This window comes from Salminus brasiliensis, chromosome 6, assembly GCF_030463535.1.
Source record: "Salminus brasiliensis chromosome 6, fSalBra1.hap2, whole genome shotgun sequence".
In the NCBI taxonomy this organism is placed as follows: domain Eukaryota; kingdom Metazoa; phylum Chordata; class Actinopteri; order Characiformes; family Bryconidae; genus Salminus; species Salminus brasiliensis.
The window spans coordinates 34,824,159-34,842,058 of record NC_132883.1 but is presented as its reverse complement, the minus strand read 5'-3'; the positions used below and the strand labels follow the sequence as shown (position 1 = coordinate 34,842,058).

General features: G+C 39.9%; 1 protein-coding gene across 12 annotated transcripts in view; it reads right to left on the bottom strand.

The window, feature by feature from the left end:
- Nucleotides 1–17,900, bottom strand: part of magi1a (membrane associated guanylate kinase, WW and PDZ domain containing 1a) — a 158,730-nt gene that overhangs the window by 99,723 nt on the left and 41,107 nt on the right. For all 12 annotated transcript variants that reach the window (XM_072682178.1, XM_072682179.1, XM_072682167.1 and 9 more), the window contains exon 2: nt 15,368–15,484. In XM_072682178.1, coding sequence (XP_072538279.1) covers nt 15,368–15,484 — 117 coding nt within the window. The remainder of the gene's footprint in view (nt 1–15,367; nt 15,485–17,900) is intronic.

Sequence of the window (17,900 nt, the reverse complement as noted above, 5' to 3'; positions counted from 1 at the left end):
TGGACTGAGAGGCTGCCATGTTCCTGCTCAGAATTTGACACTTTAAAGCTCAGTTTTCACCTGACTGCATGGACAAAGAAAAATTCTTAATGGTAAAAGCTGGAGTAAAGGTGAAGCATTTAACCCCAAGAACACTGTACCAACTGTTAAGCATGGTGGTGGTAGCAACATGCTCTGGGTAGTTTTGCTGCAAGTGGAACTCGTACATTGCAGAAAGCTGATGGAATACCGAAGAAGGATGACTACCTCTAAATTCCTCCGCATAACCTCAAAGCATCAGCTTGACAGTTGAGACTTGGACACAAGTGAGTGTTCCAACAGGACAATGACCCTAAACACACATCAAAGGTGGTTCTGGAATGGATAAAGCAGGCTAACATTCAGCTTATGGAATGGCCTCACCAACGTCCACACCTCAACCCTATCGAAAATATGGGCTTAAACAAAGGGTCAGTGCCAGGAAACCATCAAATTTATTTGAACTCCAAGTGGTCAAATATCCATCCGGAATTCTGCTACCAAAAGCACCTGGTCATGGGTGCTGTAATAATAGGTGTGCTCTATGTATATTTTTGACGTTGTATGTGTAAGCTCTATTTAAATTTTCCATGACATTCATGTCCATGATGAGCATATGTAAATCCGACTACAACTGTATGTCCAAACAGTGAGTCAGTCCAGCAGTTTGTAAACTGGCACAACCCTTCGCAAGCACACTCTGTCCAAAACCAGTGTTGAGTAACGTCACGGTACAGTTCCTGAACCTACCTGGTAGAGAATTCTCTAACACAGCTCAGTATTTTTTTAATCTCAACACTGCCTTATGCAAACTCTAAACTACACAACACTCTACATGCACTAACAGATTACACAAGCGAGATCCCGCTTTTGGCTGTAGTTACCAAAACCATGGAACAAACCCAGGCTTTGGAGCCCTGATGTTCATCACCTTGGTTATGCAGTCCTCCTTTGGACGACCCAACATGTTTTAGTGGCCTTCATACACCAAAATAGCCCTTGTTGAATATATTTATCTTTCAGCAAACCAGCAGAACCCTGACTTGTGCATATTTTACAATGAAAAGCGTTCATCATATCTAACCCATATAAATGATATAAGCCAGCTCACTCTTTAGCACATCTAGCTAAAGAGTCAAACCAGATAACATACAAGTCCATATCTAACTCATACAGGCCAGCTCAATCTTTAGTACATCCAGTCCAACCAGGTAACATATGGTAACCAGGTAACATATAAAGCTACATAGCTGCTAAATTGTTAGCATATCTAGCTAAAGCAGAAAATCTAGGAATTTTTATATAACCTATATTAGCTAGCTTGCTTTTAACCACACAAGTCTTTAATTAAACCATGCAAACCTCCATACAAATCTCAATCTTTAGCAAATCAGCTAAAGCTCATAAATCTATATCAAACTCATTCAAGCTAGCCTGATTTTTAGCACACCTCAGTGTGCACCTCAAACTACATAACATGAGCTGTTAATTAGCCATGCCAGCTGACTCAACCTTCAATTTTGCCAAAGCAGGTGACATATGAGTCTAAATCTAACCTATTCCAACCAGTATGATCTCTGGTGTATCTATTCAAGACAGATAATGACCCACAAAATACAGCCAAATCAGTGTTTATCTAACCCACAGAAACCAGCTCGATCTTTATGAAGCCCCCCTCCTTCCCCCAGCCATTTTCTTGATCAAAAAAGCCTAGCACCAGTTTTAGTGCACTGAAACAGCTTCACAACATCAATGTAGCCTTCCTTAACCTAACCCAGCTTTAACGTACAATCGAGCCTGCTACAAGCATATGACGCTCTATCCTCACCAGTCACACCAGTCTAGGGGGGCTTGCTTATGCTTTGCCTACATAACCATCACAGCCATTCATATTCCCTGACCAGTCCAGCCATTTGCACACCTACGTTAGTCGACTGCCTGTATGAAAAACTGCAGGCTTTGAGGCTGCACCTATTCATCACTGGTAGAAGGTAAACAGATGGTTAAAAGAAAGCAGAGGAGAGAGACACTTGCCTGGATGTCGAAGTGAAGTGCAGGAGAGCAATCTCTTCCAGCGCACGCACACACACACACACACTTACACACGGGTGCACATACACACTCACGCACACATACAGACACACACACAGGGCCCTCTCCGATCAAGCGGTAATCCTCTCTTTGTGTCAACGGCTAGCAGAAAAATGTGTCCAGCACAATGATCCTTCTCTGAGAAGACGGACTGGGAAAAAAGGAGCGTGTAAAACGAGGGAGGGAAAGAGAGAGAGAGAGAGAAGGTGATGGACAGAGTGATAGAGAGAGAAAGGAGGCTGAGGAGAGCGCGCGCGAGAGAGAGAGCGAATGGAATGAAAGAGTAACAGCAGAAGCGAGAGAGGGCTGGCGGTCGGCAGAGGATTTGAAGAATGAGAGAGCAGGGAGAGAGGGAGAGAGAGATCAGGTGGGGGGAGGGAGAGAGAGAGAGAGAGAGAGAGAGCGGCCGAGAGAGGGAGGGCTTTGAGGGATAAGGGATAACTCTGCTTTAGCAGGCAGCAGCAGCTGGGAGGACAGAACGGAATGGAAATGAAGGGACAGAGACAGAAAGGCAGAGAGACGGGCACTCACACAGGAAGAGAGAGAGAGGTCGAGAGGGAGAGGGAGAGAGAGAAAGAGAGAAAGAGCGAGAGACACTGACTTACCCTGTCACTGACTGACATTTACTGCACAGTATAACAATGGCCATCTGTAGAGGGGGATTCACAAACACAGTGTCTTCCTGCCACAGGACACACTCTTTCTCAACAAAACACAGATGAACACACTGCTGCAACCTCTGGAGAAACTGCAGCAACAAGCACCTGTTAGCTTCCACCAAGAGTAGGAATGAAGAGAAAGAGACAGAGAGAGAGAGAGAGAGAGAGAGAGAGAGAGAGAGAGAGAGAGAGAGAGAAGGACAACAACACATGTGAAGGAAGAAAAAAAAGAAAGGAGGCAGTGCTCCCTCAGGCCAGAGTGAAAGATGAGAGAAGAGTGGGAACAAAGGAAGACAAAGCCATCCTGACAGCGTAAAAAAAAACCCTAGACATTCTGGGCTTCTGCTTTGGAGCAGTGTGTATGTGTGTGTGTGTGTGAGAGAGAGTTTGCCTTAATAAGATTTTGTATAGTATCCCATTTTGCACATGAATGAAAAGGTTTCATGATCTGCTGCACTTTTATTCCTACTAGAGTCCATATTCCTAAGGCCACCAGAAGAAACTTCACTGACCTGCTGCGTTGAACCTCTAGGTGTGTGTGTATGTGTGTGGGTACAGATCCAGTCCTGTAATGAATGTAGTGTGTCTATGCTGAGTTATCAGATAACGTCATTTGGAGAGAAGAAGGAGGGGCTTTAGGCATGTTCCTCCTCCCGAAATGCAGTTATTATAACATCTAACATCCTATAAATCTCCACCTTTCATGCCAGAGTTTCCAGACCCTACCAACCCCCCAATTAACTTCCTTTGGCTCAAATTTCTCAGTCCTAGCTCTACTTATCAGAGGTGGGTCTGGCTTTCTAGCACACAACTATAGCCACCTTAACTCCAGCCCTCAATGGTTCTGAGACTTCCCTTTATCTCTTACAGTGTTCTCCCACACTATAGATTGCATTGACGTCACGTTCACTGTAGTTTTCTACAGCATGGCTGCGTTTATTGGGGAAAACACGGGTACCAAACAAGCGGTTATCTGCTCATGCTAAAGGCAACTCTTGGACTCGACAGGAATCCATCCAAATTGCGATGTGTAGCCAGGAACGTCCAGCTAACTGAGGCTCAAACCACACACATTTATAGGCTAAAACCTCGTATCTGAGAGCACACAGTCGAGTGAATGGTGCTCAGGCTCCTTTAGTAGACTGGTTCATCCAGGTTTGCTTGCTCTCCCTCTTTCTTGAAGTTAGAATGTTGCAAATTGTTTTCCCACCTGTTTCCAGAGCGTGACTTCACTACTCAGTGAGCTCCCACATGTTTCGGTGCTTGGATTCCAGTTGTTTCTGCAAATTGCAGCAATCCATTTGTTTCTCTTCTATTTAGTTTTCAGCACAGCTCAGAATTCCTGCTGAATCTGTTTGTACAGTCAATCGCACAACAGCTCTTACTTGTGTTAGCGGCATTCACACTGAACGTGGTATTCACAGTGACTCCCGCCACCTGTGACGTCATGTGCATTGCCTCTATAATATGCTGATGACGTTTATTTGCTTATTTTTTTATGTAAGATAGTGGCATACTAGTATCTGTACTGGGCCAATATCAGCAGAGAATGTAGAAGTGGATATCGGAGTGGTAAAAAAGTAAGAGCCCAGTCGTCTAGTAAATCGAGACCGAAACAGAACACACTCATGCTGTTATCTGTGGGGCGGTAGAGTATAAGAGTGTAGGGTAGTTTGAGCATTACATTTACACTACACTTTTTACATTTACATTTCACTTTATACTCTCTTATCCAGATCGACTTACAAGGTTACTCATATTGCAGAAGTGGGCCAATGTATGTGTTAGGGGTCTTGCTCAAAAACCTGTGTGCTGGTGTACAGCAACATAGTCACCCCGACTGGGAATCAAACCCCATTCTCCCTGGCAGGTAGTGGTATAATCTTTTGTGCCACACCAACCATTAGCCTGTACAGGCCTATACTTTCAGATGTTCAATTTAATAGCTTAGTAGTTAAAAAAATAAAACACTGTTAATAACAAAGGTGCTAAAAGGGTTCTTTAAGCGATGCCATAGAAAAACTACATTTGACTGTTTTTCCAATGGTCAGAACCCCACAGGACCACCACAGAGCAGGCATTATTATTTGGGTGGTGGGTCATTCTCAGCACTGCACTGACTCCGACATGGTGTATGTAACTATTACTTGTGTTTTTTTAACAGGTTGTTTTCCACTTGCCTGACGGAATCCGATCACAGAAAACGCATTTCAGTGATTCAATCGTAATCCGATCACAATGCATCTTGGGGGTGTTTACACCTGGTTTTTCATGTGGACAGGTGAAATCCAATTGTAATCTGATCACCAAACACGCATGTTAATACCAGGTGTCAACAGGCTGTGTCCCTGTGTGTATATTCACGTAATGAAGTAAGTCATTTCGTACATTACTAGCCAGAAGAAGCAAAAACATTCCCAAGCTCTACTTTTTATTATTTTCCATACTTTTAGCCAGGGTCAATTTTTGTCCATCTTTGTCTACTTCAAGTCCAAAAGCTTCTAGATTTTTACATTCTTGGACCTTGGTGCAAATTTGCCTGCCTCAGTGCACCTGAAGAAACTTTCCCTTCCTGTTCCTGGCATCGTCACACTACAGCCACATTTAAATTCAAACACCGCAAGTCCAGCACTCCAGCACTCGCTCATTCAGAGCATTCCAACCCCCCCTGCTGTTCTGGCACTGAGGAAAGCATCAATGACAAGGAGACTTCAGTCTATTGTCCTTCTGTCTTTACACATGCAAAAACACTGGGCCCAATAACTCTAGGGCCCTAAACACACACACACACACATACTTACTGACACATACACACACATAAAAACACACACACACGGACACACACACACACACCCGCCAGATGCCTTGAGTGTGCACTCCGTTTGACCTAGGTTTATGTTCTGAGGAAATCAGAGGAAAAGCAGTGAAGGAGCTGAAATGCAGCTGTGTGACTCCATCTTGTCCTCCATTCTGCAGCATCACCAGTTAGCACACACATCATACACATTCGCACATGCAAACACACAAACCTGCTACTCTTAAAGGACAAGTGCTGTTTTTTCTGTATTTTAATAAACTCTTAAGTACTTAAGTACTCTTAAATAATTGTAAAAAAAATAAAAATAAAAATATAAATATTTCTCAACATTTTCTCTGGGCAGTGATACCTACTCCCATCTGAGCCACTTTGACTAGGCTAGGCGACTTGTAGGTAAAAAAAAATCAATAGATGCATTTATTAGTACTGGATTATTAATACATTAGACTGTGACATGTGAAACCCTCAATCATAGTTTTTGTAGTCCATGGCCTCGTAGTTAGAAGCTCATTCTCTGGCCAGTCCTTGTGATGCAAAATATGCATGCAAACAAATATGTAAATAAGCAGAAAGGACTCACCTGGAAAATAACACACGGTTCAAACAATAGAAACGGCTTCAGATACAATTCTGAAGTTCAGATCTGTGTACTTTGTGCGGAGTGCTGTGTGCTGAATAAGGTTTGCAGGTCTTAACATTAGGTACATGCAACCTCAGATGAACAACAACACACAACAGATTCCACTGTCATTATTTATTTAACTATAAATGAATGAAAAATGCTGCTTCCATAAGAATTAAGAGAGTAGGTAGAAGCCAGATGCTGCTGATCAAATGCCCTTGATTAATGGATCATTAGCAAGTGTGACCATCTCTATAAAAGCAGAAGTTTGTGCAGTTTGCTGATCTGGAGCATTCAGGTGTGTGTTAACACCATGCCAAGAAGGAAAGACATAAGCAATGATCCTAGGAAAGCAAGTGTTGCTGCTTGTCAATCTTGGAAGGGTTAAAAGGCCATTTACAAGCAATCCAAAGTCCATTATTCTACACTATTCTACAAGTGTAAAACATTCAAGACTGCTGCCAATCTTCCCAGGAGTGGACGTCCCAGTAAATTCACCCCAAGGTCAGACTATGCAATGTTCAGAGTAGACTCTACAAGCCTCAGTTAGCATGTTAAATGTTCAAGTTCGTGACAACAAGTACAATTAGAAAGAAACTGAACAAGTACAGCTTGTTTGGAAGGGTTGCCAGGAGAAAGCTTCTTAAAGAACATGGCAGCATGGCTTACGTTTGCAAAGCTGCATCTGAACAAACCACAAGACTTCTGGAACAATGATGCCAAGCACACAAGCAAATCTACAAATAGAATGGCTGAAAAAGAAAAGAATGGAAACCCATTGTTGAATTAATAATGGTTATTGGTTACAAATACAATATTATATAAAATATAATGGTTATAAAGTACAGCTTTGTGCTGTTTTGGTGAACGCACTGTGATTGGCTAGAGGACCTAATTGCATTTTATGAACTTCAGTATCAGTACTGTAAAGGTCAATTTTGTGATAATAATTCACAAACAATTACTGATGCATAAAGAAACTGTAATCATATCGCTATTGGCAAATAAATGTTCAAACAATCATTCAGATAACTGTTTCTTTTCAGCATTGGAGAGATGGATCTTTGATGGATATTTGAAAGTGATATGTAATGACATATTATTTATGGCACTCCAGAAGAGCACAAGGTTTAGGTGCCACTGGGCCACTCTGCTAAAACATCTAGATATTTTCATTTAACTAAATCTGTAGCCCCATATAAAAGAAATAAATGCTCCATCACTCCGTAATGCTAATCCATGTGGATTTAGTCCTAATTTATACATTTTATTAAATGTTTATATATTGCCATCAATACAAGCAATGTATGTATACCCTGAAGTACAAGTAGACCAATACTAGAGCTGTGTATTGGCAAGAACCTGATGATACAATACATATCACAATACAGCGGTTCCGGTTTGGTATACTGCAATATATTGTGATACTGTAAGCAACTGTCATAGTATGAAAAACTAGGGATGTGCTATTCCAATACCCGGCCCGATACTTGCCAAACTCACTGGATTAGATATTAGAAGGGAAAAAAAGGATAATCCGAGCCACTACCCTAAACTATCATGTAAATGCAAGGTTCAAGCCTACATGTGGTATATTACTACATATTCTAGGTGCCATAAGTCAGTTACACAATCTGTGTAATTTACACAGAGATACACACATTACAACAAGCAGTAATACTTACCCTATCTATAAATATGTCTTTATAGTCTTTACAAACAAATTAACAATTATCAAACTTTAATTGCAGGCATGAAGTAAAGTTATGATCTAAACATAGTCAAATTAGTACAAATATTTAAATTCCTGTCTTACTAATTCTTCAAATTCATAGCATGTCCTATCAAATCTACTATTTTATGCAATAAAGTTATGTCAAAATCATGCACATTTGACCATGGGTCTATGGGTTAAGACAGGAAAAAAGATGGCATCGAATGGCTATCGATACCTGTGGATAGTCAAGGTTACTATATCGGTATTGGACATGTAAAAGTAGTATCATGCAACCCCTATTAAAAACCACACTACTATATGCTTAAAGTCTGAGTAAAAGAAAAGTTTACTTGCAGTGCAATCAGAACAGTGGGACTTGAAGACAGAGTATAGAAGACTGCTATCTAGCGGTCAGGGTTAAAACACCACACAAAATCAACCACTGTTACCAATCTTTGCATGTAAACTACAAATGAAACAAATCCATACTGTGTTCATGAGAATTGATACAGTATTGCTAAATATTAAACAGCGATACTTCAAGATATTAATATTTTCTTACATCCCTAACCAACACACATAAAATTATTTTATACCTAATCATTTTGAACACATATATAATTTGCTAGCAGAATTGTGTTTTTATCTGCTCTTGCAGCGCATGGTCATGTTGCTATCTGTTTCTGTCACTACAACATCCTGCACTTTGTTACTGTTATATTCTGCTATTACATGCTTCTGAAACTGACAGAACTGGCAGTAACTGCAGTCACTTAAAGCCAGATATCTTCAAATCTGAAAGGCAGCAAATCATCAATAGTTGCATCAATACTTCAATTAACCCACAGTGATTATAAAATTCAGGACTTAAAACACAACATTGCTAAAACACTGCTTTATGCTCTGAAGAAGAAGGCTACTGCTGGGCAAAACTGAATTTCATTCTGTATTCCTGTCCAATCATATTTCATGTTGTGTCTCAGCTGAATGCTGATTGCAGCGTGAGCGGCGCTGGTTTTAATGCGACGGGAAACGTGACAGGCAACATCTGCGGCTACTCGTATTAACTCGTGACATTAGCATGAGCTGCATCTGTTATCTGTCAACAGATTTGGTCAATCACTTTTTTTTCCCCAAAGAGGCTGGATGTTTCTTTAATTTTTTTATTTGACTCTTCGTCATAATCCTAATTGTGATAAGAGTGCTAGTGCAGAAAGACTGTGGAGAACTGGAAATAGATTATACTATACAGTATACTGTAGTGTTTTCTGACTACAAGTAATAAAAAAAATGAATATAAGATGTTTATTTTTTTTTGGCAAATCTAAAAAGAAAACAACTGTTTACGTTTACACTAAAAAACTAATGAACTGAGTTAGCTTGATTCAAATATAGCCCATGTGTGAACCAATATGAAGCATACTTAATGTGTCACTTTGTTCAGCATGTATAGAGTTTATCTAGCAGCAGGTTAGGCATTTATATTACAGTAGAATATTAAATACTGACAATAGATTCTATCCCTTTCTTTACAAATGTGGTTCAATGATCAGTCAAACAACTGAGCGATGAGAATCACTGATAAAAAATGAGAGTTGAAAGTAATTGTAATGGTTTAGCCCTTTATTATTCATTTATGGTGTTCATATTTTATGTGATAATCTTGCATCTCCAGGGGGCAACAACAGATCAGCAGTCTGACTAAGCAGGAAGAGTTCTCTCTCTTTCTTTCTAATTTTTTCCCTCTCTCCACCCCTAAAATGTAAATGCTTGTCACATGACCACAGAGGAATTCCATTTCCAATACATCAGATTCAGAGATTCAGCAAATCATCATAATCCCAAACGTCCAGGGGATTGGACCAGTTCACTGGATTTAAACGTCACATGGCACCAAGGGAGATGAGAGGAGAGAGAAGGGGAGGGACCGGGGGTGGAGAGCAGCTCTGAACTAATGTTTAAATGTCCAGCTTGGCAGGAGGAAACGACGAGTATGGCGCAACTCACCTATACATGTTCAATATATTTCACTGGCAGGCTTTTCAATCAAGCCTTTAGATGCCTGATGGTCATATATATATATTATATATATATATATATATATATATATATATATATATATATATATATATGTGTGTGTGTGTGTACGCACACTCAGCCATTAGCCCCTGGTCACTCGCTATTAGCCCCTGTGTAAGCATTGCGAAGATCAAGAATACAGACTGAATACAGGTACAACATTCAGATTCCACACACATCTCACCACACTGCCTGTCTTTTGCTTCGGACAGAGTGGAAAACATGGTCAAATATAACATTTTGTAAAAGAAAAAAGTGGCTTACAATCAAACACTCTCACCAACACCAAAGCATCTATCCACTCAAAGAACTGACAGAGAAAAATTGTAAAGTACAGCTTATCTACATTTTTGTTCAGGTTTTTAAGGTATTTTTGCTAGTGTTTGTTCTCCAAAATTACCTTGCATATGTCAAATAAGTAATAATTTTACTGAAATCTTGTGTGGCTAAATATATCAAATGGGGTGGGAGCAAACTAATTTAATATTGACAAAAACTCTGATTATTCTTAGCAATCATAATAATGTTTTGTGCACTTTAATACTTACATTTTTCACAAGTTGTGTGAAATACATTTTTGGAATCAAGGTCTCAGATTTAAATTAGGAAACCAGGCCTAAGTCACCAGCTGTAATTAGGAACTGTCAAATAAAATTTCTGAGTTCTATAAACTCTCTGAAACCTTGTAACACTGATAAAACATGGGGGAGGAAGAGGGGGTCCTCTAAGAAAATGTCTAAAGATAAAAAACAAATGTCAGGGAAAAGCTATATGAAGATGTAAAGAAGAAATCTGGTAGACCAGGCAAACTCTAAGAGAGAACTGTGTGTATGCTGATAAGGCAGGCAAATCCAAGGCATCTTATGGCTGCCAAGAACCTGCAAGAAAGTTTAGCTGAGAGGGCAAGCAAACATAAGAATCTAGCCTTTAATGAGTCTTATCACAAAACACAACGTTTAAAGTGCAGAACATCTAAATGAGCCAGACAGTACTCTCTGGGCAAAATCAGCAAAGGTACATTTGGAGAAAAAAGGAACTGCATTTCTTGAAAATAAAACCATGCCACCTGTGAAGCATTAGGGTGGATCTATCATGCACTGGTGTTGTGCTGTCTGCAGTGGCATTGGCAATACTGCACAGGTGGAGGAGAGAATGGATTCCACAAAATACCAGCAAATCCGGGGTGCAAATGTCAAACCATCTGTTAAAATAATGGAGCTGAAATAAGGATAAGGTTTATACAAGACAGGATAATAATTCAAAATATACTTCAAAACCACTATGTACTACCTGAACTGGCACAAGTTTAAGCTTTTGGAATGACCCCTATGGAATGACCCCTATAGAAAATCACAGAAAAGTTGAACTGAAAGACAGGCTAGGACAAGTATTTACAAACTTGTAACTTCTGCTAAAGGAAGCATTACTAAGACCTGATTCCGTAAGAAATGCCCAAACATTTGCATAGCACCCACAAAAATGTGTTTCCATGTTATTAAAGACAGAGTACCTGTGAATTAGGATTTGCTGAAAATATTCAGTGTTCTACATTTGATTATTTACAGATGCTGTTTACTACTTCTCAATAAAAAAAAAACAATCAAATGTATAATCCAGTCAAAAAAGCCCAAACTTCTACTCAAGACAATGTATCCACTGACAAGAAACATCTGGGGACACTGACAAAGAAGGCGGGGGTGCAAACTAAACTAAACACAGGTGAGGGCTTTGACTAGGGCACAGCGCTATGGAAGAACAAGAAAGGTGAAACCAGGCAACAGAGAAAGGGATTACCATATTCAGCTGCACTTCATTAGCCCTACGTGGTAGTGTGAGCCAAGGCAAGCAGGCCACATGGCATTTATCAATGGAACAATACCAGAGAATCAACCTGTGTCAGCCAGTAAGTATATTAATGGCGGGGAAACTGGGAACAGTTTGGGAGGAAAAATTGCCTGAATTCATAAACAGTAGAACTGAGAAGCAGCATTTGGAAAAACATTGCTTCCTAGAGAAAGCCTTGAGATCTGAGATGCAAGCCTGAAGAGAAGTCACTGGAATAAGCAAGTCCCTTCCACGTGGTCAGATTGGTGGTGCAGAAACCTGGTAAAAAAACAATTGAAGGCTGTGCATCTCCACTGTACACGTCAGAGTCAGGAGTTTAGCATTCCCCTCCAAGCAAAAAGGCACTGAAAGAAGCACTAGGCCCTTTAAATGCTTGTTGAAGTCCTAAGTTTACCCTTGCCCTTTTCAGTGGAGCTACAGCACGCAGACACTGATTGGATCTCATTTTCTCATTCCTCTATGTAAACCAGTCTAGTATGCAGAAAGTAGGCATTCACAGTCATGCTGTAGTTCCATTTAAGAACACGGTCTAATCACAGTGAAGACCATTCCAGAGAAAGAGTAGATGGTGGCTAAGGTCCTTTCTTAGCAGACAAAACTTAGCAGCAGAAAAAAGATGCACTGGCTGACTTTATAAGAGGGAGCACATGCTGTTACCTTCCCAGTGCTGGTAGCATTGTATGATGGGAAAGTCTAGCTAGAGGAAGGGAATTAAAAAAGGATAATCTGTAGAGAAAAAAGGGCAAAAACACAAAAACATCTTGTGCAAAAACACTTTCAAATTAAGACAACTAATAGGCTCAACCAAAAACTAACTAATTAATCAAATCTAGGGGTGGGCAGTATGATACTGTTTTATTGAATCGTGATAAATTAATTGAGATACGCCATAGCTTTTAAATTAGTATATCGTCTAAATCGTCAGTACTTTAGGAACACTGAATAACTGCATGTGCAATTAGTCCTGTTTAACAGGATGGAGTAGAAAAATAAATTAAATAAAATCACTGTACTAAGCATGGGACAGTATTTTGACAGTAGTTTTGGCAGCTACTGGCAACTGAAGTATGCATGCATGAAAAAATATTGAGAAAATATCACATATCGTGAAAATGTCTTTAAACATTGTGATGCAACAATTTTACCATACCGCCAAATTCTAATCCAAGGCAACATTCAGAGCCTCTATGTGACGTAATCTTGCCCATTTCGATTATTTTGAATTTTCATTCTGTATTGAATTGATTTTTTTATTTTGTTAATACTTTCCCCACTGAGTAATCATGTATTGTCCCATTGTAAACATACTACCATGTGTTTAGACCCTAACATGGAGGATAACTCAGGCACAGAGCCAACTGAGCAAGTCAAGCAGCTTATATAATCGTTCATTTTACCTCATCAAGGTAGAATGTTCAATTAATTGTTATACTGATTTGAATTCATATCACCCATTACTACAACAAACTCATCAACTTACTTGTTTACTTAAGGATTCCCAGTGAACAATAAAACACAGTACAACAAAACTTGCATTAACTAACATTCTCACTCTTATTTATAAATGTAAACCCATTAATCAATCTAAGATGAGGAAAACCATAGACAGGCTAACATACATTAATATTATCATAGCAGTGGGTAAATAAATGCTATTTTTTAAGGTACAGATACATTAAGCACTGATATGATATGCTCAACTCATTTTGATGATGCTGTATGATTAACATATTAATAAAACAGTTTATGAAATAACCATGAATATTTGTTTTTGGTCATTTTAACATTTTAACAGCTTTCCAGAAGGGCTGCAGTGCTCAGTGGCAAGGTGTAAACAAAAATAAGCCCTTATGATAAAGAACACATGCTAATACCAATCAATCAGTACCAGCTGTGCTTGATCTGTCCTTGCTTTAACATGAGAGGCTGCAATTGAAAGTGAAATTAGATCAAACCAAACTCTGTACTGCCCACCCTCTATTCACCCTCAAGCCAGATGACCTGACTCATTTGCTCAACAAGCCAGAAAGCCTGTCTCCTTCATTCAGAGCTGGTAAGATTTATGGAAGTGAGAAAAATGCCTTGGGGAGGGTCCTACACGGTGGATTCGAGGGATTATAGGACACCCAAAAGTAACCAAGTGCAGCAAAGTCCTTCATTGTCAGTGTGAGAGTGTGATGTCAAGTAATTTTAGGCTAGGGTGCCTAGGGGTGACTCTTTTTGGCAAAAGTTCAACTTCAAGCAAACTGCCACACTCAGTTGTATGGGTGACACCATGTGCGTTTTTATACAGCAAGGGCTGAGAGGGAAAACATACAACTTTGGTTTAGTAGTAAATGAAAATGGGTTTACAATTGGTAGTGGTAACGGTGTCAGGTAAACAACAGAATTACCCTGATCAATTTTACAATAATTAAATATAGGTGCAAAAATTGTAAAGTTTGAAGTAATTTTGTAATTGGCAAATTTGAACTTGTTAAATATTTTCAATTGTTGGAAGGTCCAATGACGCCTTGGTTTTTGCTAAGATTTCCTGACACTTCAATAAATCCATATTGCCCTCCACATGCTGCAGGTTTCCAGTGCCAGAGAAAGCAAAGCAGCCCCAGAGCATCACCCGAGCCATCGCCACGCTTCACTGTAGGCAGGGTGTTCTTTTCGCTATTTATTTCATCCGTCCCGCTCCAGACATACTGCTTAGTTATAGGCCCAACAGAACAGAATCCTAGAACTTCTGTGCAACAATGAAACAAAACTGCAACATTTTGTGTATGTTTGGATCAGTGTTATGCAAACGGCTGAAAATTGTTAATTTGCAATGGGGTTGAATCATTTGAACTGTACAAATATCTGTGTACAAATAAATATAATCTCTTGTTTAATTATAGTAATTTAAATGCAGATATTTGATGTATTCAAATATGTGATTGTTGGTACTTTTCCTTTTATTTATTTATTTAAATACATTTAAAGAACCATCCTTTGGGTATTTTTGACCTTTTGAAATATAGTCTACATTTTATTTTCAATGAATCTCTGCAAGAAAACCATGCTATACTTTAGAATATACTATATACTTTAGCCTGAAAAACACTAATGACAGAACTATATCTCTCCAATCTCTGATGATGCTGATATGAGACTATAAAGGATGACCAAATGTGCATGCAGCTTCATCTTTGTTGCATTATACCTGCTTCTCCCTAACAGTAACTTAGGCACATATAATGTGTGTGCAGATAGCATCTGTGCTGTCTTGTCTATCTGACCGTATCCCTCTCCCTCTCCTCACGACATGTTCTGTTGCTATAGCTTTACTAGACAATAGGATACAGGATATCCCAGGGGAAACATGAGAGATACACCAGATTGTGAAAACGCTAACACTCAGCATGTTGTGGATGGAAGCACGTGTGAGTTTAGAATGTGAGGCATGGAAGAGTGTGTGTGTGTTTGTGTATGTATGTGTGTGTGTAATTATCTAGGTAAGTAAGCAAGTATTGTCTGCTGGTACTCACAAGGCACAGCATGGCGGTACAGATTGTCTCTGATGGTTTGCTGAAGATCGTGGTCTGGTGATGACTTCTGAAAGCGCAGACTTAGGTAGTGCCTCAGGTCCTTATTCAGTTTATGTCCTACACACACACACACACACACACACACAATCAATATATTAATCAGTGGCTCCCAAAAATGAACATTACCTACTAAATCATCCATTGATTTAAGGGTGGGCAAGCCTTAGGTGGTTGCTAGGTGGTTATGCTGTTTCAAGTAGATACTATGCTGTTGCTAAGTGGTTGCTAGGCAGTTGCTATGCTGATTCAAGTGGTGGCTATGTTGTTCCTAAGGTGGTTTCTAGCTGATTGTAATGCTGTTCCAAGGTATTCCATGCTGTTGCTAAGTAGTTGCTAGGCAATTGCTATGCTGATCAAAGTGGTGGCTATGTTGTTCCTAAGGTGATTGCGTAGTGGTTTCTAGCTGGCTATAGTGCTGTTCCAAGTTATTCTATGTTGTTTCGAAATGGCTGCTAGGTGATTGCTATGCTGATCCCAGTGGTGGCTATGGTATTCCAGCTGGTAGCTATAGGGTTGCTAGACAGTTGTTATGCTGTTTCAAAGTGGTTGCTCTGCAAGTATACAGTTGCAATGGTTTCCAAGGTAGCTTTTATGCTGTTTTAAGTACATGATGTGCTGTTGCTAAATGGTTGCTATGCGGATTCAAGTGGTGCTATGTCGTTCCTATGATATTCCAGGTGGTAGCTATGGGGTTGCAAGACAGTTGTTAAGCTGTTCAGAGTGGCTGCTCTGCAGTTGGTAAACAAGGTGGTTGCAGTGGTGTTTCAAGTGGTTACTATGCTGCTGTTATGCAGTTGCTATCCATTACATTTGGGACGATTCAACTGCTGTGGTTGACTGCTATCAAATCCTCACAGCATTGTTTTGATTGCAAAGTCTTTCCAGAAGAGCAGATGACGCTGTGATGCCGCAAAGGAAAGACTAACGGCCTATTAATACCCTGGATTTCAGAAACAGGTGTGTCCAAACCCTTACACACCATGAGTCATCAGTTATGGACGCATTAACCAGACACTCTAGTGACTCAAGAGTGCGTTTAAAGCATTAGCATATTGTAATTTCCGACCTGTGAGGTATAAAGACAAGAGCGAGATGTTTAGGCCTTAGGTTTTGGGCTTAGTTTTGAGGTTTGGGATTAGGCTCGTGTTTAGGTTTTGGGTTATGGTTATGACTAAGCTCATAGTTAGTATTCATAGCCATACACTGCAGAAAACCTTACTCAGAGTTACTGATTAGCAACAACAGACATGATGAGAAAGCATTCCTTATGGTCCAACGACTGTATATGGTGGAAAAATAATCCTGCTTTCCCTCTCAATCTCTTCCTCCTCGCTCAGTGCATCCGGTCCATATGTGTGTCACTCAGTGGCGGCTAACCACAGTCAGGTAACTGTTACCTAGCAACCGTCTGCAGCTGACAACCAGTGTTGTGGTCCCTACTGGGCACTCCGGAGAAGAAGGAAAAGGAGAAGAAAGAGAAGAGGATGAAAAAGAAGAAAAGAAGCAAATGGATAAATGCATGTAGTGTCCATGGCCATTGTGTCCACTGTGCTGGAGTGTGAACACAAACACGTTCTGGTGTTTATGATAAAAAGGTTAAGGAAGTAGTTCATGTAGGTGTGCTCAGTGGACTGGCTCGGCGTGCCATTTTGTAAACACTGAAAGCCAGAAGCCACGTCACAGCATGATGTGTGTGCACACACGCAGACCACAGATCATAATGCGTTGTGTACATGAAGAAAAAAGCACCAGGGGGAAGAATGATTATTCTATTCTATTCTATTCTATTAGAGTAGTGTAGTTCACAACGTATCTTGTTGACAGCAATTCCCTTCCCCATTTTAGTCGCCAATTTGGTCATTGCCAGTTTCCAGCCATTAGTTAGGACCACATTACAGTAAGTGAACTCACGGTTTGGTTCATTCCATAGTTTTAACATCCTGGTATGGTATGAGGGTACAAACTGGAATGGGGAAAAGCAGCACATCCCTCCCAATGCATAAGATCAGGCTTATTTTCATTTATTTTGAACAGATGATGGATCAAGTTACAGTTTTTTTCCCCACATAGTGTCATATACCCCCCCCCCACCCCATGCAGTATAATACACTACAGGCTGTAAAACATACAGTAAACAAACACTCTTGCATTAGTCACATTTTGATGAAGGACTGTTAACAATTGGCAAAATAATGAATTACGTCATAAAAGTAAAAAAAAATAAATATAATAGTAAAAATAATCAAACGTGTGCATTAGGAGGAGTGTTTCAATCTCTTTGTTCCACGTTGGTATTAGTTATACATCTAAAGCTTAAGCCCAACCTTCTCAAAAGAAAGCTGAAGGTGGATTTTTTAGCTCCTGTGGGTCATTTGCTCTTGCCATAGTCATATGCCAAACAGCTTGAACTAAGCTTATTTTTGTAGAGGTGGACAAATCTGCACAATGCAATGTGGAGTGTCAAAAATAAAAA